The sequence below is a fragment of the Aulonocara stuartgranti genome (genome assembly GCF_965226115.1).
Source record: "Aulonocara stuartgranti genome assembly, chromosome: 3".
In the NCBI taxonomy this organism is placed as follows: Eukaryota; Metazoa; Chordata; class Actinopteri; order Cichliformes; family Cichlidae; genus Aulonocara; species Aulonocara stuartgranti.
This window is the reverse complement of record NC_138941.1, coordinates 10,713,808-10,739,582: the sequence shown is the minus strand read 5'-3', so window position 1 is coordinate 10,739,582 and position 25,775 is coordinate 10,713,808. Positions and strand designations below refer to the sequence as shown.

General features: G+C 41.1%; 3 protein-coding genes across 4 annotated transcripts in view; 1 reads left to right on the top strand and 2 right to left on the bottom strand.

Moving 5' to 3' along the window:
• LOC309702186 (protein NLRC3-like) overlaps nt 1-25,775 on the bottom strand; it is a 374,484-nt gene that overhangs the window by 267,269 nt on the left and 81,440 nt on the right. Inside the window, exon 1 of one of the 2 annotated variants that reach the window (XM_082526674.1) lies at nt 20,028-20,067. The exons of the other annotated variant lie outside the window; for it this stretch is intronic. The gene's annotated coding sequence lies outside the window, so the exon portion shown is untranslated. Of the gene's footprint in view, nt 1-20,027; nt 20,068-25,775 lie in introns of those variants that run through there. 2 annotated transcript variants of the gene reach the window in all.
• Nucleotides 1-25,775, bottom strand: part of LOC309702174 (NACHT, LRR and PYD domains-containing protein 3-like) — a 126,514-nt gene that overhangs the window by 20,834 nt on the left and 79,905 nt on the right. The window contains exons 4-8 of the mRNA XM_082526646.1: nt 17,897-17,998; nt 16,826-16,904; nt 16,478-16,664; nt 14,549-16,349; nt 5,521-5,700 (exon numbers count right to left, since the gene is read on the bottom strand). Coding sequence (XP_082382772.1) covers nt 5,521-5,700; nt 14,549-16,349; nt 16,478-16,664; nt 16,826-16,904; nt 17,897-17,998 — 2,349 coding nt within the window. The remainder of the gene's footprint in view (nt 1-5,520; nt 5,701-14,548; nt 16,350-16,477; nt 16,665-16,825; nt 16,905-17,896; nt 17,999-25,775) is intronic.
• LOC309702377 (uncharacterized protein) overlaps nt 1-25,775 on the top strand; it is a 202,004-nt gene that overhangs the window by 143,945 nt on the left and 32,284 nt on the right. The window lies entirely within an intron of this gene.

Genomic DNA, 25,775 nt, shown 5'->3' with positions numbered 1-25,775 from the left:
TTTCAGTAGTTTTTATTAAATTTTGCAAGCTTCTGTCTGCTATAATTGTCATGATCCTGGGTCCTTTTGACCCAGCGTTTTGTGTTTTCTCTTCCCGATTTTGGTTCTGTTCTTCCTCTGGTTAGTGTTTACTCTGTTCTGCCCGTGTGTTCCTGTATCCAGTCTGCGTTTCTTAGTTTGTGTCCTTTCATGTGCAAGTTCCTGTTTTATTGTGAAGGTCGGCGTCTTATGTGAGTGTTTTCAGTTTGCCTCCCTAGTCTCGTCATGTTTATCACTCCCAGCTGTGTCTCCCACCTGTGTGTAATCTCCCTGTGTTCTGAGTATATTTAAGTTGTATTTTCTGTCTTAGTAGTTGCTGGTTCGTCTGTGTTATTTCCCCTCGGTCTCCCTGCGTCTCTCCGTATGTATTTCCCCGGACCTCTGCATCTTCGTTTCTGGTTTGTTTTGTTAGTTTTACCCAGTTTAGGTTTTCCTGTTTCACCTTCACCCACGCCATTGCTGTTTGTATTTTCTTTTGTTAAATAAACACTCACCTGCTCCAGAGCTGCTGCCTTTTGGGTCCTTTTCTACATTCCACACGGCTTGCCCCGGCAATCCGTGACAGTAATAGCTTATATGGGGATGGAGGTCAGACTCTCCTCAATAACTTTCCATTGAGCGTCATATGAAGGATTACATCAGCATATCATAGGCCTAATTGTGCTGCCCAATAATATTCCCTAAGAGAAGGTAAGCCCCACCCCCTTTTCCTTTGTTAAGTTGTAGGGTTTTAAATCTAATTCGGGGCCTTTTTCCTTGCCATATGTATCTTGACAAAATTTTATCCCATTCATTAAACTGTTTCTGGTTAATTTCTATTGGTAATGTTTGAAATAAATATAATAATTTAGGAAGAATATTAATTTTAATTGAGTCTATTCTCGAATAAAAACTTAAATATGGAATTAGATTCCATCTCGCTATATGTTCCTTAATTTTTTTCTGTATTGGTAAATAATTTCGTTCTAATAGTTCTGTAAGATCCTTAGGTATTATGACTCCTAGATATTTAAAGTACTCTGTTTGCCATGCTAATTGATACTTATTTTTAATTTCTTCTGATGGAATATAGTTGTACTTAAGCAATTGTGTTTCACTCATATTAACCCTATATCCAGATAGTCGACCAAAGTATTCAAATGATTGCATTAATTTAGGTAAAGAGTTTGATGGTTGACCCAAAAATATTAAAATATCATCTGCATAGCAGGCTAATTTATGCTCCTTTTCATGGATATTAATACCTTCTACTTCTTTATTTTGTCTTATATATTGAGCCAATGGTTCCAGATATAACGCAAATAATAATGGTGAGCACGCACAGCCCTGCCTTGTTCCTCTTTGCAGCTTAATACTATTTGATAGGTAGCCATTAATTTTAATCCTTGCCGTAGGGTTATCATAAAGTGCCTGTATTGTCTTAATTATATTTTCGTGAAAGCCAAATGTATGCAAGACTCGGTAAAGAAAGTTCCAATTAACTGAATCGAATGATTTTTCTGCATCGATACTGATTACCATTGCTTCTATTTTATTCTTTTGAATATGATTAATAATTTGTAATGTCCGTCGTACATGATCTTGTATTTGGCGCTCTCAAATAAAACCTGTTTGATCATTATGAATTAGATTAGGTAAGAACTTTTCTAATCGTCGAGCCATGATAGATGTAAACAGCTTGTAATCTGTATTAAGAACAGATATTGGTCTATATGACACACATTCTAATTTATCCTTGTTTTCTTTTGGGATGGCAGAGATAATTGCTTCTTTCCAGCTAGAAGGTACTTGAGCCTTCTTTAGGACCTGATTCAGTGTGGGAAGCATCACTGGTATTAATTCTTCTTTTAGCTCCTTGTACCATTCTGCCGTATATCCATCTGATCCTGGAGATTTATTTATTTTAACTTTACTTATTGCTATTCTTAGTTCCTTTTCTGTTATATCTTCAAAGTTTTATTCTGTTCTTCATTCAGTACTGGTAAATCAAGAGAATCTAAAAAACTGTTAATTTCAACTATACTACTCTCTGTGTTATTAGCATACAGAGTCTTATAAAATGTTTCAAATGCACTCTGAACTTCTATTGGTTTATTTTTTTATTAGTTTTGTCACTGGATGTTTAATTTTGTGAACTGTATTATCTGCTATTTTCTTTTTTAGTTTCCAGGCTAATACATTCATTGCTTTTGATCCTCCCTCATAATACCTTTGTTTAAGAAACATTGATTTTTTTTAAATTTCATATGTGGTCAAATCATTTATTTCATTTCTTGTTTTCCTAATTTCCTCCAATATATCCTGAGATGTTTTTCTTTCATGCCTTTTCTCTAATTCTTATTTTGTAGCTCTTCTAATTTCTTATTTCTCATCTTTTTCTTATAAGAGGATATTGCTATAATTTTCCCTCTCAGGACAGCTTTTAAGGCATCCCACAGTATAGGACGAGACACCTCACCATTGTCATTAGTTTCCATATAGAAGTGAATCTCTTTCTTAATTTGTCCTTTAAAGTGAGGATCATTCAGTAAGCTTGAATTTAATTTCCAATTATTGAGTTTTGGTTGCACGTTTAAATCAACAGACAGGTATACTGGTGCATGATCGCTTAACTCTATTGTTCCAATTGCACAAGTGCTTATTTTATCTTTATTTTTCCCAAAAGTTATGAAATAATCTATTTGTTCTGTCCTCACTAAGCGTTGTCCTCGTGAACGTAGACTCAGCTATACAGACAGCTAAACACTCTCCTAATCAAAATCCAGGGAACAGGCCAATGTGTTGAGTTGGATGATTTAATAAGGAAAAAGTGTGAAACTGTTGACAAAACCAGAAATAAACCAATAAAAATGTTGCATCAACATACAGTATAACAAACACATATTCAAAATATGAACGCAATATTTATCTGCTTAGTGAGTGTCCGAATAAAACATCAAATGAAATCACACTCATGATCAAAACGTTAAAGAAACCACATGGCAAGTGAGCTAGCTTAACCTTACTAGCTTAGGTTATATACATATTCAAATTAAATTCTAACTACAAACTATATCACGCCTTCACAACAAATAATAATGCACACAAGTTGTCTCAGTGATAACAAACAATATTACTCACAGATGATGCCGTTTATCAACTTGTGAAGGCATGGATGGCAACAGATTAACGGAGGTGAAACTGCCTCTGGCTAGATCTTACAGAGTAAAAAAAATACACAAAAACAACCACAAGAGGGCAAACTGCTGCAGAACAGAAAATGCCTAATGCCAGCACACTATTCTTGTGTATAACGAGTGCGGTGAGGAAAAATAAGTATAATCCCTTTGGTAGGGATGCAAGTCTCTCCATATATCAATTAGTCCCACCTCCTTCATCAATGTATTTATATTCTTAATTAATGTTTTAGTATTCTGTGCTTTTCTATTGGAAATATCTAGCTTTGGTTGTAGATGTATATTTAAATCTCCTCCGCAAATTAGGAAACCTACTGTCTCTGTTACCATCACATCTATAATTTTCTTAAAGAAATAAATATCGCTTCCAGGGGGTGCATATATATTTATCAACGTGACTGGGTTCCCCTCAATGTTTCCCCTTACCAACATATAACGTCCCTCTTTATCACTTATCTCGGATATTTTTTCAAAGAGTAATTTGCTTGATAACACGATAGCCACTCCTCTCCTTCGTCCAGTTTTATAGGAAGAGGAGAAAACTGTTGTATAACCCATTCTTTTCAGTTTTTCATGCTCCTTACAGTCTAGATGGGTTTCCTGTAGATACACTATTTGTACTTGTTCTTTCTTCATTTTAGTTAAAATTTTATTACGTTTAATTGGATTCGACAGGCCATTTACATTATATGATATGATTTTTACCTTATCTTTAAGCATACCCTTACTATTTGAATATTATTAATGTAACAACGACATGTACCATCAGACCACTCCCTGAACATACATAAGCAAATGTTAATATTAACATTAAAGCTGTATAAAACAACAGCTACAGAAATAAGCTTTATTTGGTCAAAGAAAAATAAAAGAAAAAAAAAAAGACTTCCAACTGTGGGGTCCCCGATATGACCCTAAGTAAGCCCCGATAAAAGAGGGGGCTTCGAGGGGGGCCTCTCTCACCTCTATGTGAGACAGGGCCTTCCTTAGCCAGCAGGCCAATGTCCATTCTACTAATAGCATAGGTAGCACGTCCGCCTATTTTCAATTTCTGCATTGCCACTTCAGTATATTATTTCGAGATACGAAGTCTTTACCAGTGTATATGGCTATAGCTTGATTCCAGCTTTGATATCATTGATTTCAACGAAGAGCTTTGTGATTGTAGCAAAGGGCTGGTAGCTCTGAGAGTCCCACTGATGAGGTGTTTGTGAAGGTTCGCAGTTATCTAAAGAGCTTAGAAAAAAAGGCATCTGGACATCTTTAAGTTTCTTGAAGTCGTTTCGCCTTTCACCTCTCATCCAAGAAGCTTCTTTATTTCTAGGGTCAAATGTTGAAGAGTCCCAGATTAGCCTGTGTACAAACAGACTTCAGCCATATGAGAGTGAGTGTGAGTGAATGAGAGCACACACAGGACACTCTGATCTCTGAATGTGTGTGACGCAGTGAAAAAGAGGATTGTACTGGATATACTGTGACTGACAAACAGAGTTTAAAGAGAAAGGTGTTTGGATTAAAATGGATTATGCTAAAGTGAACGTGCTAATGAAATCTGAACTGACTGAAATGTGAAGTGAAGATAATTCAGATGTAAAAGAGAGAAACTGATAATAAGGTGGGGCTGGAGATCAGTGAAGGGCATGTAAACACCTGATTGGTTGAGTAGATATCAGATCGACAGTTTCACAGTTTTCCCTGTGGATTATAACTTTAAGAAGATGTGACATTCATCAAGGAATCCTGCTCTCCGGATTATTTCCATGAACACTGATCTGGATCACATCTACAGTGCTGGAAGTGCCCGTCTCACCACCAACCTCTCTGTGCACATTCACTTTTCAACCCTTTGTGAGACACTAAAGGTGTAAATCTGAGTATTAATCTGTGTTAGTGCGAACACCTCTAATAGGTTGGTTTAGTCTTTCCAAGTCATGTCTTCCCTTAGATCTGCGGTCCAGGCTCCTAAAATCATCCTAGTTTTACAAGCACTACAATCTAGAGGAGAGCTGCACTAACAGGTGTGACAGATGAGATCTGACCTGCAAGGATACTCATGTTTATGTATATCAGGACAAGCAGGGAAGACCTGGACATCAACTCTGTCAGGCTGCCTGAGTCCTCTCACCCACATCAGCTCAGAACTCTGCATTATCTACTGAGTCAGACTCAGAGGATCAGGGATCAGAAGTTCTACAAAGAGTAGAACCAGACTTCCTGTATAGAGGTGTGTGGGCCTACTGATCCACAGTGTCAGCACAACTTTCACATCATATTCATCTCAGCACAACTAAACCATGTGACTGACCTCAGAGTTTCAAATCGACATCGTGGATTCTCCAGAAGAACACACAGTTGCTTCACTCCTGAATCCTGCAGGTTGTTGTAGGTTCCACTCAGGTCCAGCACTCTGGGATACGAGGGGTTGGACTTAAGCACTGCTGCCAGATAATCACAGCTGATCTCTGACAAATCACAGTCCCACAATCTGTATAAAGAATGAAAGATGTAAGTTTATTAGACAAAGTGTGAGCTTGAAATCATTCAGTGTTTCATCATCTGTTCAGAGCTGAAGAAGGTTCAGAATGTAGAAGTTTAGAAAATGGAAACTCCAAACAGCTGAAGCCAACAGGAAGCAGCTTCAAACAAACAAGAGAAAAAAATGAATTTTTCACATTGAAGTCGTACATTTATCATAAAGTTGTCAAGTTTTGCCGTGTGAAATAAAAAAAAACTGAACAGGAATCCTCAGAGTTGAACCCTCTGCACAGAGGTTCAGGTTCCTCTTCAGGTCCCAAAGTGCAGAACAACAAGGTTTCAAACAGCTTCGTTCCAGCAGCATCAGCCACAGAAATGCAGAGATAATTCTTTGGATCTCTTGGTTGTGTTGTATGATGCTGTGTTTGCATATCTGGTGTCTGTGTTGCTTTGTGAGGACGGATCATTTACTGCAGCTCCAGATAAACAGAGCTGGACCTGAACCTGGTAGCTTCACTTAGAAGACACTTGTGACGGGAACGTCAGGTCAAAAAAGTGCCCCTCTGACAGCCAAACCCATCTGTTCTCTGATTGGATAGTTACATTTGTGATTGACATGACATTGACCAATCAGATGAAAGGAAGAAAAATAGGGTCAAAATTCGTACTTGTAACTTGCAGGGTTTTTTTTGGCTAAGTCCACACACAAATCTTTTTTACACACACACAAATCTTTTTTTACACACACACACACAAATTTTTTTCACGCACACACAAATCTTTTTTACACACACACAAATCTTTTTTTTTACACACACACACACACAAATCTTTTTTACACACACACAAATTTTATTCACGCACACACAAATTCTTTTTACACATACAAATCCTGATTTACAAGTACAAAATATTTATGACCACATTTTGAGCCCATACAAATGTTCTGCAGACGAGTCCATGCGCTCACAACAAAGCTCAGTGTGGACGACGCTGTGCACGCTCCAATGCTGATTGGTTAGAAAGTGGGCGGGAACAGGGAAGAGAGCGACAGTAGTGTTCAGCACAAACACGAAGGATCAAAGAAGAAGAACATGACAAGCTCAGATGGAGGCTGCAGTGGACACTTTTCATTGTTTTAACATTCGCTTTCACTTCAGCTTCACCAACAACAGCACAAGCAGAGCAGCCCACTGACTGCGTGGCCGTGACGGCGCCCCCTGGTGACTGTAAACCACTACAACATGTAGACGGCCGTCTGCTGCTCATTTCTTTGCCACCATCACAGGAGCTCTTTATCATGTTCTACACTCTCATTGGTTCTTTGTGTGCTTGTTTCTTAGAACAGTAGTCATTGTGATTGTTCAAAGAAGACCGTCAGCTGTGACTAAATGTAGCTCCTACAGCAGTGATTGGAATAACTACTGAAGCTAATCCAGTATCAAAGCTCAGGAATCAGCAGCTCCCACCTCGTTTTCTTTGAACAATTATTTTTAGCTGCTGTGTTTTTGTGTTTCTGCGGACCTCAGACATCCTGCTGCTCTGGAGAACTGAAGCTCTAAAGGCTTCAGCCTTTATCTCCAAGAAACAAAGCTGATCATGGAGACCCAGCAGGTCAGCTGATCTGTGGACAGCACCAGCATCTTTAAGTAAGTCTGAGAGGTGAGCAGCCTTTACTGTCTGATAGTCTCAGAGCAGGATTTGGATCATTATTTGGCTTTTCTTCTATTATTATGTTTAGTTTCTGCTTCACAGATATTCTCTGAGATGTTCTCTGAAATGTTTCCCACTGTTGGACAAACTTTCACAGTTTCTTCATAAAGGAGATCTCCTGTGCAGTCCATCTGTGATAATATGTTAAACACTGAATTATGATTCATATCTGAATGTACTGACTGTTAATTATTGATGAGAACATAATCAGTAAATATAAATATGTTTGAGTTTGGCTTTGATGAATCAGAATAAAAGTAATAAAATAATGATTTTAGAGACAGGCCTAACTCAGGCAGGCTGACAGCCTGTGTACAAACAGACTTCAGCCATATGAGAGTGAGTGTGAGTGAATGAGAGCACACACAGGACACTCTGATCTCTGAATGTGTGTGACGCAGTGAAAAAGAGGATTGTACTGGATATACTGTGACTGACAAACAGAGTTTAAAGAGAAAGGTGTTTGGATTAAAATGGATTATGCTAAAGTGAACGTGCTAATGAAATCTGAACTGACTGAAATGTGAAGTGAAGATAATTCAGATGTAAAAGAGAGAAACTGATAATAAGGTGGGGCTGGAGATCAGTGAAGGGCATGTAAACACCTGATTGGTTGAGTAGATATCAGATCGACAGTTTCACAGTTTTCCCTGTGGATTATAACTTTAAGAAGATGTGACATTCATCAAGGAATCCTGCTCTCCGGATTATTTCCATGAACACTGAGCTGGAACACATCTACAGTGCTGGAAGTGCCCGTCTCACCACCAACCTCTCTGTGCACATTCACTTTTCAACCCTTTGTGAGACACTAAAGGTGTAAATCTGAGTATTTATCTATGTTAGTGCGAACACCTCTAATAGGTTGGTTTAGTCTTTCCAAGTCATATCTTCCCTTAGATCTGCGGTCCAGGCTCCTAAAATCATCCTAGTTTAACAAGCACTACAATCTAGAGGAGAGCTGCACTAACAGGTGTGACAGATGAGATCTGACCTGCAAGGATACTCATGTTTATGTATATCAGGACAAGCAGGGAAGACCAGGGGCCCGGTCTTCGTACGTCGCTTACTACATCCAAGACCAAACCATCGCGCTAACCGTGAGCTCGCTAATCCGGTTCCCCGAACACACCTGTTGTTGACGATTAGTACAGCTGGACGCAGTAATGTGACATCACTGGGTGTCGTAAAAAGGGCTACGCATCGATAGTAGAAACATTGATCGGCAACCCTCTGATTGGTCGGCGAAAATGTCGAAGGGGCGCGCTCGGTATTTTCCGGCAGCAGAGCAAGAACTCTTGAGTGAGGGATTTCAGGAGTTTCAGAGTTTAATTAAAACGCAAGGGAACACTGCAAAGGCTGCAAAAGCAAGGAGAGAGGGCTGGCAGAAAGTTGCTGACAAATTAAACTCGTAAGTAATTTAATAATAATAATAATAATGGATTGGGTTTATATAGCGTTTTCCAAGGCACCCAAAGCGCATGACAATACCACTATTCAGTCACTTTATTATTTATTTATAGATTTATTATATTACAATATATTATCCAATATTATATTACATTATATTAAAATATGTTATATTATATCCCCTTTCACATTAGAGCCACAACAGGACCCACTAGAACATGGGAACAAGTAAAAGTGAAATATAAGAATATTCTACAGAATGGTAATATTTATCTCTTGTATTGCTTTTCGTCTCTTGGAAAGAGACCCTGAAATAATCTGTTTGTTTGTTCATAACAGCAACCAAGAAAAGGGCAGAGCAAAAAAAAGACAGGCGGTGGTCCTGCACCCCCTCGTCAACAAGTTGGTTAAGTGAATAATACCCTCACGGGAATATCGATATCTCTCAATGAGCACACTGTCGCGCTGAGCTAAAGGATCCTGTCTATCCCGCAATATACGCTGAATTCTGAGGACTCTCCTTATCAATCTTGCACCTTCTGCAATGGGCTGCTCGCGTAAACGGACAGGACATGGCTGCGACAGACTTCCCAAATCCACCTTCGCTTTTATAGCCGTGGTCTCTCATCTTGATTACACGAAGTAATTTACAATTACTACTCTGAAATATGAATTACATCTGCAATAATCACATACATGTAATAGAATGTTAATAGTACATTTCCCTTTTTTAGGGAATGACCTGTATGTATCTGTGTGACATCAATAAAAGGATCAAGTGCTGCATTATCTTTGGTTACATTGATGTTATTTATTTATGGTGAAACAGTGGTGGAATATCGCTGTTGCTTTCGTATAAATGAAGTGGACATACCTGCGTGGCCGCGATCTAATCCTGTTTACATAAAGTAAACCTGCTCCCGAGCAGGTTTACGCTTACGGCTCTGTTGCTATGACAGCAAGTCCCGGATGAGCTTCGGGGAACCGAACGATCCAAGATCACGCGAAATTGTCAACAATCAAATCCAGCTAACTTACTTAGCAAGGTACGAAGAACAGGCCCCAGGACATCAACTCTGTCAGGCTGCCTGAGTCCTCTCACCCACATCAGCTCATCAACTCTAAACAGGAATGAGCAGCTCATTTCAAAATAAAAGGTTGGAATTGTAAAGAAAACAAACAGAGCTCATAAACTGAAACTGATTTCATTTTTCAGCTGGAACATTTTAGTTGTTCCTTTTTCAATACATACATAATTATATTTACAGTAAGTCTTATCATTCCCCTTTTCCCTGCCAGTCACCGCCAATGTTCCCTCTAATGTTTCATGTGTCTGAGCGAACACACAAACTCCCTGAGCGTCCCTTGGACCACTGTGAGCAACAGCAGACGTGTGCACTGTGGTCACGCCAGCATCTTATCCATCCAAGTTACATGGTTTATTAAAGTAATCAAATTACAGCATTTACATTTATGTTAGACTACTTTTAATTAACTAATTCTTATTCTCATGTATATCTCATGCACATATCTTTCTACGTAGCACTTTTAATTCTTATTCTTACTTTTAATTTTTTCATGTCTATTTAAGCGCAATTTATGACACTATGTTTGCACTGAAGCACCGCAGCAATTTCCTAATGTTGTAAACCTGCTCAACATTTGGCAATAAACCCCTTTCTGATTCTGATTCTTTAGCCCACTTACAATGAAAATTAAAAACAACCTTGTTCATGACCTGTAGCATGTTAACACTATTGGAAGTAAAAATAACTTGAACTCCAATTTTGAAAACACAACTTTATTTTTTCTATTTTTATAAAGCTCTGACTTGTATTATGAGTCTGTGGTCTGGGAGAGAGTCTGTAACTCTGTCTGCAAAATACAGGATATAATGACCAATGTTGGGCAATTAATTATATAGTTACTTCTTCAAAAAAGTTACTGAGTTTTGCAAACAACAAAGTTTGTTGCAATAAATACTGAATACTATCGTTGTTATAAACAACAATACTATTCAGGAAGAAAACCAAACATTGCAGATATTTTATCATAACTCTGGTTTTACGCGGCCGATCAACACAATTTAAAAACTTGTATAAAGTCCACACTTTGTCCGTCAACATGCAGCTACCAACCCAAATGGTGAGGTGGTGGTTAGTTATTACTGTCGTTTATGATCCCCTACATTGTCCTACATTTAAATATATTATCCAGCTACAATAGTGTTTGTGTTCCTAAAAGGATTTCATGAATCTGTTATTGTTCATGTCACATCTGTATGAAACAAAGAGGAAGTGAGGTTTATCCTTCATGATCACAAACTGTTCCAGCATGTAAACCTGAGATCTGTGTGGAGCAGCTGACCTGTACGATGTGCTCAACACAAACATTATTTACCATCAGTTACTGTGTGACTGAACCACGTGGGTGTATGAAACATCGCTTTCAGTTTTAATAGCACATGGCAACATTCAGACGTGAATCTATACAGTAACACTTTGATTTGTTACAGTGAGGAGACTGTTGAAGGAACGATGAGGGGAAACTGTAACAGCAGCAACAGAAACCAGGAGACAAAGCTGAGGTCTGGGTTCCTCTATGCTACACACAGCCTCCTGCTCCTGGACTTTAGAAAACACATAAATGTCTCCAAGTACACTTACTTCAGAAACTCTATCAAACTAATTACAAGTTTACTTCAGCTTTAAATTACTCACAACATCAGCACACATGAGTAAACAAAGTAACTCACAGCTACTGTTCAAGTTTAGTCATCTTTAATACAAATATACCTCATTATTATGAATCTCACAGCTACCTGCTCATTGAACTGAACTATAATTCTGTTTTACCATTAAAACAAAATATGTGACTGTAAAAAATGTTCAGACAGTAATTAAGAATCTCCTAAGCAATCCAAAGATAAAGAAAAGTTCACCTGCCAATTCTATAAAGCTTGGTTGTTTATACAATAATATCCTTTAATGATATGTTTGGATCCTGACCTGAGAGTTTCCAGTGTACAATGTGGACTCTGCAGTGCAGCAGACAGAAGCTTCACTCCTGAATCCCGCAGGTCATTGTTACTCAGGTCCAGCTCTTTCAGACTAGAGGACTGGGAGTTGAGAACTGAGGACAGAGCATCACAGCTTCTCTCTGAGAGGTTACAGCCACTCAGTCTGGAAGAAAACAAACAAACAATTAAATCAGTCAAATGAAACATTTTTAATGCCAGCATGCAATACAATTATTGGTTAACTAAATAGCTTCATTAAAACACAACTCTTCTTCTATAGCAGCACTTACTCCTTGTAAGCGCCACCTGCTCCACCATCTGAGTCAGAAGACATGAAAACAAACTGTAAATCTAGTAGAAACATGATTGGAAATCTTCTCAGATCCATTTGTACATTTAGAGCCTGATCCTGAAATATAGCAGCACGGACATTCACAGCAGCAAAGGGTTCTTGCTGATCTGAGCTGGCTTGGCCCTGGCTTATTGAAGATTAAAGAAAGCGGAATCAGCTGTTCAAACCCCCACAAGGCTGAAACAATGGGACGGGTCGTGAGTTCTCAAAATGGGCTCATTGAACGCAGCACGGATAAGATCTTGAAGAAGCTCATGGCGGTCGTGAGTTTTCAGACTTTGCTCTTTGAGCACAAAACCAATAACCTCTGGGAGAAGCTCGTGGCTCTCCAACGGGAGATTGAGAGACGAGTGACGGACTGTTAGATCAGCTGTGAAATTGACATGCAGTTGTTCGCACCAAAGAAAGCCACCATCATCTCATGCGGCTAACATACCAGCGCCAGCTGTGGTCTCAAGGCTGGAGCTGAACAAATCTCACCCTGATAACAGACGGTGTTTAGACTTTCCTTCCCATCCTAAGCATGCTTATCCCCTCCCGGTGCAGACGGTGGGTCGAGGGGACCAGCGCTAATGCTGCAGGCCCGGATGCGCTGTCTACACCGGCTGTCTCTCACCTTTTACCCATCCCTGTTGCTTGTCATGTGTTTCTATGGCGCATTAAGAGTTTTCATGTGCTCTGCGCTAAGGTCATTTTTTTTGTCTGTTCTCAAACTGATCTCCCTGTTGAAGCTCAGTCTGGGGGGAGTTCTTTTTTCTCCTCATCTTTCCTGATGTTGTGCATTTTCTGCTGTTCGGTTCCGGGTCGCTGCTCTAGCGGCTGACCGGCCAGCTACCTAGCCTGACCCGTCTCCCCAATGTGATGTTTGTGTATTGTATGTACGGTTGGAAAGCTCAGTATCCTAATTGCCCCTTGAAAATAAATACAGTGTTCTGAATCTGAATCTGAAAAGATTACAGAAGACGACTCTGTTCAGTAAATATTACGCTCATGCTGTCACGAAATACCAAAGGTAGGTAAAACTCTGGTTGTTGCAGCCATCCAGTATGACATGCTTTGTACTGTCCTGCTGCAGTTTGTGACACCTGGTTGATGAGTTGTGAAGGACGATGAAACAAACACTTCACTCAATGTTTGTCTTCTAAACTGGATGTAATTTGGGCAGCCGATAGTTTTTCTTAATCTATCCCAGCTGCAAATAGGAACACAACAAATAAATAACTTTACCCACTTGGATCCTTATCATTCAAGATTGTGAAAAGATTCTCTACTCAGAGAATACTGGAGATTTTAGATGAGAGAGATGGAAGATGATGAAGGGGAAGAGTTTTCACAACTTGAGGCCTTTTGTCTTCACTGTACAGGACAAAGAAGACAGGAAGGGAGGGAGAAGTGAGGAGAATAACACAGGAAATGGTCTTGGGCAGACTCAAACCAGGCCCTGGAGTCACGACTCTAACCTTCAGTGCATGGGTCACCTGCTCAGCCAGGTAAGCTACAGCAGTCAGCAGTGTGTGAGTTAATTTGAAGACAATGATGACTATAAGTCAGGTAAAAAAAATACTATCATCAACCAACAAGGGGAAAACAGTGAGCTGAATGACCAAGCTTTGACCAAGGGTGGCTCACTCCTCGGTCTTCTTGCCCAAGGAGTGAACCACCCTGCATGGCTATCAATGTGATGCAACCAAGGCCATCATACAGTACAGGCCATCCAAGCTGATTTTAACTTTTCCTCCCAGATACCACCTTAGAAATCATCTAGATTAGGATATGTTGGCTGTTCTAGATCCAATCACAACAAACAGAGAGCTGTTGTGTGTCCAAGGTGAACAGGAAGAATATATACATGCATAAAGTCAATAAAGTCCGAAGGTTTGCTTTAGACTGTGCTGCAGTTTATCATCAAAGACAAACAGGCACCATGCTGCCAACAAATGGCATCAAGTCTGACTTGAAGTTTTTTGTTCTTTTTTTTTTAAAATCAAGATTAAATTTTATAGCAACCACAGCAGAGATGACCAGGGAAGGTGTGCTTGAGGGGATATAGCTACAACAGCTGGTTTCAGACTGAAGATGAACTGAGGTGCTGCACCCAAGTCTGCAGGTTCAGGGAGGGACAAACATCTGCTGCAACCAGATTGGAGTGAGAGGAGAGAGCAGGCCAACAACAACAAAGAAACAACAAACACACTGTGGAAGACCGAAGCAGAGTTTAGTTTAAAGTGGAACTAAGGATGTTTCTCTGGCTGCCAGGATTCACTGAGTAATTCAAATGCTTTCTTTAATGCAGGACCCACCATGCAATAAATTACTGACACAGTTGGATGTTAAAAGTAAAGACATGAGTACAAATGTACTCACAGAGCTTTGTTGGAGGCTTTGACCACTGGCAGCAGCCTCAGAAGAGCCTCCTCTGAAGCAGAGTATTTCTTCAGGTCAAACACATCCAGATCTTCTTCTGATGACAGTAAGATGAAGACCAGAGCTGACCACTGAGCAGGAGACAGTTCATCTGTGGAGAGACTTCCTGATCTCAGGGACTGTTGGATCTCCTCCACTAGAGAACGATCATTCAGTTCATTCAGACAGTGAAACAGATTGATGCTTTTCTCTGCAGACAGATTCTCACTGAGCTTCTTCTTGATGTACTGAACTGTTTCCTGATTGGTCAGTGAGCTGCTTCCTGTCTGTGTCAGCAGACCTCGTAGGAGAGTCTGATTGGTCTGCAGTGAAAGACCCAGGAGGAAGCGGAGGAACAAGTCCAGGTGTCCATTTGGACTCCGTAAGGCCTTGTTCACAGCACTCTGGTGGAGAGATTGAAGTTTTAGTTTGTTAAATAGTTTAGACCATGTAGAGGTTGTTTGTTGTTGTTCCAGCAGATTGAGTCCAGAGTTGATGAAGGTCAGATGGACATGAAGAGCAGCCAGAAACTCCTGAACACTCAGATGGATGAAGCAGAACACCTTGTCCTGGTACAGTCCTCTCTCCTCTTTAAAGATCTGTGTGAACACTCCTGAGTACACTGAGGCTGCTCTGATATCGATGCCACACTCTGTCAGGTCTGATTCATAGAAGATCAGGTTTCCTTTCTGCAGCTGATCAAAAGCCAGTTTTCCCAGAGACTCCATCATCTTCCTGCTCTCTGGACTCCAGTGTGGATCTGTCTCAGCTCCTCCATCATACTTGACCTTCTTCACTTTGGCCTGAACCACCAGGAAGTGGATGTACATCTCAGTCAGGGTCTTGGGCAGCTGTCCTCCCTCTCTGGTTTCCAGCACATCCTCCAGAACTGTAGCAGTGATCCAGCAGAAGACTGGGATGTGGCACATGATGTGGAGGCTTCGTGATGTCTTGATGTGGGAGATGATCCTGCTGGCCTGCTCCTCATCTCTGAATCTCTTCCTGAAGTACTCCTCCTTCTGTGGGTCAGTGAACCCTCTGACCTCTGTCACCATGCCAACACAGTCGGGAGGGATCTGATTGGCTGCTGCAGGTCGTGTGGTTATCCAGAGGCGAGCAGAGGGAAGCAGTTCCCCCCTGATGAGGTTTATCAGCAGCACATCCACTGAGGTGGACTTTCTAGGGTCAGTTAGGATTGTAGTTTTGTGGAAGTCCAGAGGAAGTCGACACTCATCCAGACCATCAAAGATGAACACAACCTGGAAGTCTTCAAAGCTGCAGATTCCTGCTTCTTTGGTTTCAGTAAAGAAGTGATGAACAAGTCCCACCAAGCTGAACTTTTCCTCTTTCAGCACATTCAGCTCTCTGAAAGTGAATGGAAATATGAACTGGATGTGCTGGTTGGCTTTGTCTTCAGCCCAGTCCAGGCTGTATTTCTGTGTTAAGACTGTTTTCCCAATGCCAGCCACTCCCTTTGTCAGCACTGTTCTGATTGGTTCATCTCTTCCAGGTGAGGCTTTAAAGATGTCTTCTTGTCTGATGGTTGTTTCTGGTCTGTGTGGTTTCCTGGATGCTGTTTCAATCTGTCTGACCTCATGTTCATCATTGACCTCTGCAGTCCCTCCCTCTGTGATGTAGAGCTCTGTGTAGATCTGATTCAGGAGGGTTGGGTTTCCTGCTTTAGCGATGCCCTCAAACACACACTGAAACTTCTTCTTCAGGGTGGATTTAAGGTTACGATGACAAACTGCAGCTTGAAGTTCTGAATGAGAAGAAAAATAAACACTCAATTCCAAAAAGAACTAATCTTTAAAACATGTTGCTCCATCTTCCATCTCTGGAAAATGTTCATTTATCCAGCAGCTTAAATCTTTACATAAATCCTCTTACTGCTCTGCAGACGGTCAGCCAGCTCCTCCTGCTTCATTCTCCTCAGGAAGTCCACTGTGATCTTCACAAATGCCTCTCTGCTGCTGCTCCTCTGACTCTCTAAGCATTCTGGGTAATCTGGACTCAGAACCTTCTGGATCTTCTTCAGCTCGTTCTTCACAAAAGTGATGATGTTGTCCTCCAGCAGCTGGAACAGAATATTTATGAATGAGCCAATCAGACTGAAATCATGGAGCCAAACATCAGATCCATGTTGGACACACTGACGATCCACTGGTCTACAAAGAGCAGCATGGAGATGACTGTGAACAGAACAGATGTAACAGTAGTTGTTGTACATGTACAGACCATAAATATGGAGTCCAGCTGTGTTTGATGCTGCTGGGCAGACTGACCACTGGGAACCTCTGAGCTCTGCTGCTCCACTCTGTGGAGGAACCATGAAGGATTAGATCAACACAGGATAAAGATCCAGGAGTTTCTGCTCAAATAACTTCATCTGAATCAAGTCTGTCAAGTTTTAAACTCTCAGATTGTGAACATATCAGTAATTTTCAGTCTGTTTTCATGGACGTCCTTTCAGTGGTGATGTCAGGGATGATTTTGAAGAAGCTCATCAAACTGAACCATCAGCAGATCACTGCTCCAAAACCAGAACATGATCCGAGTCTCCCTCCACCACCAGAACACCAGCTTTACTAACGTGGTAGATCAGTGTAGTACAGATCAATAACTGATGAGTCATTTGATCAAAATCACTGAGTGCTTCACGTCTGACCCTCTGATGCTTCTGTAGACATTTTGCATATTTAATGAATGTCTGACAGTTTTACATTCATTCTATGAACACAGTGGAAATGTTGTGTTATAGTCTCCATGTTGTTTCCAGCATCATAAATTCTTAAGTTCAGAAAATTAGATTCTTTCTTCACAGCTGAAAAACAACAACATTTATTCTCTATTGAAATCTGCATCGTCCACTCCAAAGGTCACAATCTGAAGGTAACATCTGGTTTTGTTCCCTGTGGTTAACTCTGAGCATCAGTATGGTGGGATTTATCCACTACATCCACACCACTGTGGTTCAGTGTTGTCCTGATGGAGTAACAGCAGCCAGTATGATCCAGGCTTTAGCTGCTGGGTCTCTGTGTGACCTCTCAGACTGTTTAACAGATCAGACACAAAGAGAATCAGAGCAGCTCTGTTCTTTAAAGACAAACATGAACCCACTCAGGTCACACTTTCCCCACAGATATGAGCATCACTGTCCTCAAACAGCAAATGACCAAGTCGAACATTTGGATCTTTTCTCTTTCATTGTTTTCTTTTTAATGAATCTTTGTAACAATCTGAGGATGTTTCAGGTCATATTTATCCAGGAAACACAAACATGTAAAGGAGTCATCACAGCTCTCTGACCTCGTTGCTCCAGGTTCACCACTGAAGAGTGGAGGGTCATCTTTGGACCAGTCACTCCTCACAGACGGACAGCTGGGCCCTGCAGACTGTGACCTCTGACCTCTGCAGACACAAACATGATTGAAGCAGCTGTGATCACACAGACTGCAGATAATGCAGCTGTTTCCTGTCAGTAACATCCTCTTAGATTAGAGTTCAGCTTTTTACAGGAAAACTGGACAAAACTGATTTTTGTTACAAACTCATTTTCATTTCCTCTCAGCTCACAAACACAGTCAGACAATCAACCAGAGTCAACACTGATTATAATGTCAGTGCAGAATTATTTCTGTTACTCAGTGAGTTCAGCTCTCTGACCTCGTTGCTCCAGGTTCACCACTGAAGGCTGGAGGTTGATGTTTGGACCGGTCACTCCTCACAGACGGACAGCTGGACCCTGCAGACTCTGCTCTGTCCTCCTCTTCCTCCATCATCATCTTCAGTCAGTCTGAGAGGTAAACCACAAACACTCAGTGAGTTCACATTAACAGGAGGAACTGACCTCTGACCTGTCATGTGACCATGAAACCAGGTCAATATGTCTGTAGGTTCAGTCATCCAGGTCATGTGATCTAAGGAGCTTGGAGAGAAAAGAGACGTCTTTAAGTTTCTGGAAGACGTTTCATCAGAGAAGCTTCTTCAGCTCTAAAACCAAACGGTGGAGAGTCCCAGATATTTAAACCTGAGAGGGAAAGAAAGCATGTCGCTGACCCACCACTGATGTTATTTCAAGGAGGAAACTGAGAGCCTTTGCACCAGGAGCACAAACATCAGCTCCAGCAATGATCCACTGATGTGTTTTTATTCCATGTATGAATGTTGTTATTGACAGAGATGACGTTTGTGTGTCAGTGATGCAGTGACTGTTGTTGTTACCTGTACAGGCTGGTTAGACTCTATGAAACAGATCATACAGATCTCTGCATGTTAGAAGAGACTATTAAAGGTCATGAATGAGACAAAGGCAGGGAGGCGTCCTTTACAGCTAAACAGCAGAGTGAGAGAACAGCCAGCACCTCTACATTTATCACATTATACAGCACATGTATGATACTGACAGGGATGAGAAGAATTTAGTGATTCTGATCCCATCATTGATATTACTTATTGATTCTCAGTAGCTCTGCTCTGACAGTCACCACCATCACTGAGCAGCATATCAAAGACATTTGTGCACATTAACTGCATGTTGTGGCTCAAATGTTTGTGCATGTTGGAGGCATTTCCTCTTTGTTGTGATCAGTGTTGGTCATTACTCAAAACAGTCATTATTACACATATTACACAGAACACTTTAATTAAAAGTAATGGAGTACGTTACTTCATTACTCCTCATAACATTACTTTGATGTTACTGTGTAAAATGAACAAATGAGCATGTAACAACATGAAGCTGAGGTACAGCCCCACACACCAACACAGATCCTGATGAGGTCACGTGATGTTTCTCTGAGTGTTTATGAACACAAATCAAAGATGAAACAGCACAAAGACACTTCAAAGTGATTCTACTGTAGAAACATGAACAGGTAGAAACCTGCAGCCTGACTGCTCATCACTTTGTTACCTGTTCAAGTTCAGCAGCAGCAGCTCACTTTATCACGGTGCTGGTCTGGGGTCAGTGTTTACTCAGCTTTAACTCACTCTGGGTTCTTGGCTAGCTTAGTGTTAGCATAGTGTTAGCTTAGCATTAACATGCTGTCAGGTGTCTCGTGTGTAAATATTAATCACAGTGACAGTAAAGGAGGTAAAGGGCTGTGACGTCATCACGTACGCTGCGTCCTCTGTGGGCTCTGAGTGAACTCAAAGTACAAACTACAAGTACACAAACACGAACGTAGCTCAGAGTGGCGGACACACTCGGCCTCGTTGGTCCAGCTGTGAGTCCGTTACCGTGAACTATGGAGCGGCAGATTTGTGCTGAACTAAGCTGCACACAGCTGATGTTAGCCAGGAAACATTACACACTGACTTTAATAGAGAGACCGGAAATACAAACACACACAGTTTGTTGTGTGAAGAAATCAAACACGAGCTGAACAAACAGTAAAGTTCCTAAAGACAAACTGTTAAAGGAGGAAACAAAGCAAACTTACAGTTTCTTCACACACCAACAACAAGCTCCACTCCACGAAGTTCAGGAAGTGAACGTAAACTTTGAGCAGGAAGGAAACACCCAAAGAGACGTTTGAGGACAATCAGGAGCATTGGAACACTGTGCTGCGTTCAGTTGCACCTCGGAAACTCCAAACCTCTGGCAGGCTGTGATTTATTTCTGCTGGTTTTCCTGTTTGAAGCACAAACATCCGTCATCAATTTGTTGTTGTTCTTCCTGCAGCGTTTAAATATTTCAGCACTGAACTGATGTTTCTTCAAAGCTCATTTCAACCTGTTGAAGTCATGAATGAAAGTGCAGACTGAGAGTGGATCACATGATGTTTGAGGTGTGTCATGTGACATGTTCAGTATTGTCACACATGTCTAGATTGTCCCTGATATCATAACTGCTCAAACACTGATGATTATATTTGAAGAATTATTCCTGATGGCAGCAAAGTTTGAATGGAGCTCTCTGTCTGTGCTGATTTGTCGCCCTCTGGAGGTCAAAGCACAAACTGCATGATGTCACTGTAACCACCACAGTGACAGGAAGTGTTTTTATGACTGAAACACTGAAATGATGCTAACGGCTGTCGTTAGGCTCACTGACAGCAGTGCTGATGTGTTCATGTCAAACACTGGCTCAGGTCAGACTCCTTCATCCTTCTCCAGCGTGAGGCCGCCCTCAGACCCACAGGAGCTCTGACCTTTGACCTCCTGACCCTAACCATTTTAGTCTTGTTGCATCTTTAAATGCAAATCCTGTGAAATGGTCAGGGGAGGCTCTAGAGAAATTTTCTTAGGGTGGCAAAATCAAAGCCTTTTCCCCCCAAACACATATGCAGGTGGTTACATATGGTTAAAATGATTCAAATGCAGTAAGTATGCACGTTTTTCATATAAATATAGTCTATAACTTAATTATTGTCTGTACCCACATGATTACACACTTTAGTTACATGAAACATGTGAGTTTTGATGTTATGTACTGTACAGCCTGTATATTAAATACATATGTAGCCCAATAAGTATAAACTCCAGAAAGCTACACAACATGGGGCGCTTCATTTACAAACACAAGTCTAACTTAAGTTTCACTGTTTTTGTTAGAAAACTGTCACATTGTTGCAGCTTAAATTACACAAAATGTCAGAAATCTGCACTGTCATGAACAAACATGTAAACCTCATTTTTCATGATTTGTTGGATTCACCCTCTGAGGTCTGAAATACAACCGGACATTTGTGACTCCTTTGAGTTTACGTTTGTATTTCACCCTCAGATTGTTTCATTTTATTTTTTCCTCCTCTTGCTTTGTTTGGTATCTTTTCAGCTCAACTGAATTTAGTTGTTTTTTCACTGACATACTGCATTAGTATTACTATTACTATTAATGTAACTATTACTGATCTGAAATCACACAAAGAACCTAAAATCCTAGCAGTATTTTTTACTGTAAAAAAACCACAGACGTGTTGGGTAAATGTTTATAACTTGAAATGCAAATATAAATTGTACATTTTGTAAACAGATACAACTATTTATCTAAAAATGCAGCCAATACACCTGCTGTTTTTTCATTTTCTACAACCATTTAAAATAGCACTCACCTTCCTTCATTTCCACAGTGTAACATCCACCCACCTGTGTAAAATCCAAAATTCCCATGGTGTTGTTCAAAATGTGCTCTGGCACAATCATAAGCATCGCTTGCTACTGAAAACAAGAAGAAAGCCGTCCTGCTATGGGCTGAACCATTTGTTAATGTGGAGGGGGGGGGACACTATGGAATATATCCAGTTCTAGCATTTATATTCACTGCTGACTGTAACTACGCTCAAACTGTTAAACTTATTTTAATAAACAACACTGTCATATGCAAAACTGGGGTGGCACTTGGGGTGGCAAGGGATCATTCCACCCTTCTAGATCCGCCCCTGCTGATGAAGCCAACAGGTTCGCTTCATTTGCAAAAAGCAGATATGAGTTTCTGAGGCCACAGTCTTCTGTGGCAGAAGGGGAATCAGGGGAAGCCCTGGAGGAGTCCACCACCCACCAGAAACAGGTCTGAGCTCTCACTGCAGTTGTAAAGGGGCTACACAGCCCACATGAGGCTGAGGGATGCAGCCTTCTGTCAGACTGTCACTAACACAGAGAAACACCCGTGTACACTCATACTCATAGGCACATACACCAATCAACCTAACCCCACTAACTGCTCGTCTTTGGACTGTGGGAGCCAGAGAACCCAGAGAGGACCCAGACATGGGGAGAGCATGCAAACAGCTTAGATGTTGGATTTGAACCCAGAACCTTCTTGCTGTCAGGAAACAGTGCCAACCACTTTCCCACTGTGCTGCCTGTTTGACTCTGATACACCCATTTTTGAGCTCTTAAAAACAGCCCTCCACACAACAGAGACAAACCATAAAGGACTTTGTGGCTTGTAGCAACCGAAGAAAGTTTAAGGTGCAAAATCAATAGGTTGAAAGGAAAGTAATAAAGGAAACATGTAATTATAACAGTAATGTTGGCTGTGTATCACGTGTGGCATGTCATTGTGGGGCTGGCCTCTGTTGGGATTGAGAATATGTGATGGCGGGGGCAGGGTTGGTTACTGGGGTTTATCCTGATCTCCTGTTTAGTGGAACTGTGCTCCTTTGAATCCACAGCACTAACCTGGCACACACACATAAAATGCATCATTGCTACAGAGCACAGCAGGACTCATTATGAGTGGTGGGGCAGGCTGGATGGTGTTGAGGAGTCGTATCGCAGTGACATTGGCTCCCCTGCTTCACTCTCTCCTGCCCCACTAATGCAACTCACTAATCCCTCTGTCCCCTTTAGGTGGGGCTCACGCTGACAAGATAAAATAAGCTGCAGGACTGGTGGGTGGGGGCTGTGCTGTCAGCCCCCCTGGGTCTGCTCCTCTGTGATCCTCAGTGGGCCAGTATGCCTCTCCTGGTAGCTCCATGGGGGATGGTGTGGTGGGTTGGTGGGTGCCATGGCGACTATGTGCGGACTTCACATTTTTGTCTGCTGTGACAGCTCCTTGATCTGGGCGGGGCCAGTGGGGTGTGGGTAGGTCCTTTGTGGGGCTTTGGACGTTGCCTGAATATTGTCAGGCAGCTGGGTGCTGTGCCTCGACCCTTTCTTCCTTTGCATTTGTGGTTTGGTGCCATAAATGCACAACATAGAAGAGCCACCTCGACGGGACAACACTCAGCGGTTCATCTGTCTCTCTTCCACAGCATGTCTTTATCCTGTCTTCCTTCTCTCACCTCAACCAATCACAGCAGATGGCCCCGCCCCTCCCTGAGCCTGGTTCTGCTGGAGGTTTCTTCCTGTTAAAAGGGAGTTTTTCTTCCCACTGTCGCCAAAGTGCTGCTCACAGGGGGTCATATGACTGTTGGGTTTTTCTCTGTATGTATTATTGTACGAGCTACCTTACAGTATAAAGCACCTTGAGATGACTGTTGTTGTGATTTGGTGCTGTGTAAATAAAACTGAATTGAATTAAGAAACAACTCTTAGATTCCTCACATGATTCTCCTGTATTCCTACGGGACGCCAAGGTAATATAACATGGAAGTGTGTCACAGTGCCTGGTGGCCACATGTTACCCATAAACTGTCAACCTGACCGTGCTGTAGCTACGTCCAAAGACTAGTTAAAGATTAAAGCTTTTTGGGGGGTTAAATCTGACATAAATAAAGAAAGAATAACATTAAAGTCGATTCTTTTGATCACTGTAGTTCTACTTTGAGGATATGATGTGTAAAAACCCTCAGTTGTGGCTGGTGGATCTCACATTCCTGGTCTTTGTAATTCCAGTTCAATGAAGCCTCATTTTCACCTTTTTCCAGGTAAATTTTCCCAACTGTTCTAATGTCCATGCTGTGGCATTGTCCCATCATTTGTATTTCCTGTTAATGGATTTTTAATATGGTCTGGGAAATTACTATATATGAGTAACTTCCTGTTGTATTGCAGCTTAAGTTGTAATAGTTTGCATCCAGAACGAGGAAAACGAAGAAAACCAAACACTGCTCAGTGGATGAGTCCGTCCTGGAATAAATACCAGGACAAAACTAAAAAGAAGAGCTTGTTTCCTCGAAGCAACAACAGAAAGCTCTTTGTCTCTACAGATGTTTCTGGGAAACACGTTAACAATATTTAAACATTTGTTCTTAATAAACGTTTTTACTTAATGATGCTTTATGATATTTCTATCTGACCTAATGCAGCAGCGTATCCACATGAACTCTGCAGTGTTTCTACCCAGAGGCCACCGTGGTCCTTCTTTACTAATGCTGAGGGTTTTCTCCCAGCCGTGATAGCCTTTGACAGGTAAACTGAGTCATTCCAGCCCAGTGCAAAAATAACCTCCCTGTCTGCTCTTAACTTCACGCATCGATGCTAAAACGTTGCATAAATGAACCTGCAGACTGTGATCCTGTAGCTGTCGAGAAGAGGGCTTGATGCGGTCCATCTTCTGCTCAATTAACAACGCCTGCAACCTTTTGAGCCTTGGTCCTGCTACAGTCACAAATATAACATCATCATTCTTTATTTCATGCACTACAGACTGCTGTCATTTGTCTGTTATGGCCTCACAAGGTCACTGAATTCTGTCATTCTTCTCCAATCCATGGTTTTCAGTCACTGGTGGGCAACATTACTCTACCACGACTGCAAACAGTGGACAGTTGGTAGGTAGTCCTGCAGGACGCCTGTCTCGAGCCAAGGCTACTTGGAACATCTCTCCATGGAGGAACAATGAAGACATGAAGAGAAACTATAAATCTTTGGGACTTGTGCTCCAACAGCTTTGTTTAAAGGCCTGAAAGACCTTAAAATAATCTGCAAAGCTCTCTCAAAGAGATTAGAGAAAATGACCCCCCTCTTAATTCATCCTGACCAAACTGGTTTCATAAAAGGTCGGCACTCCTCAACAAACACTCGTAGATTACTTAATTTAATAGACTACTCATACGATAAAAACATCGAAACCATAATATTATCTCTAGATGCAGAAAAAGCATTTGACAGAGTTAATTGGAAATTTTTATTCGCAACTTTACACAAATTTGGTTTTGGAAACTCTTTCATAAACTGGATAAGAATATTATACAATTCCCCAACGGCTCGTATCAGAACAAATGACCAGACATCCTCCAGCTTCTGTCTCCTGAGGGGCACCAGACAGGGATGCCCACTCTTCCCTTCACTTTTTGCAATTTTTATCGAACCTCTAGCAGCAGCATTTAGACAGGCTACAACAATTAAGGGCATAACATGTAAGAACATAGAACATAAAATCAGTCTCTATGCGGATGATGTGTTGCTTTTTCTGCAAAACACACAAACCAACCTCTCTGAGGTAATTACTTTAATAAACTGGTTTTCAAGAGTTTCAGATTATTCAATTAACTGGCCAAAATCTACAGTTCTCCCCATTAACTGCTCCTTCCATAATTCTTCCTCTGCCCCACTGCAATCCGGAAATATTAAATATTTAGGTATTAATGTCTCTCCTAAGCTTTCAGACTTAACTAAACTAAACCACATCCCACTTCTAAAGAAAGTAGAAGGCGATCTGACTTGATGGAAATCTTTACCCATATCACTCATGGGAAGGGTCGCCACTATAAAAATGATGATCTTGCCAAAAATAAATTACTTATTTTTGATGATCCCTAACAAACCATCACAAGATTGGTTCAGATCTCTGGAT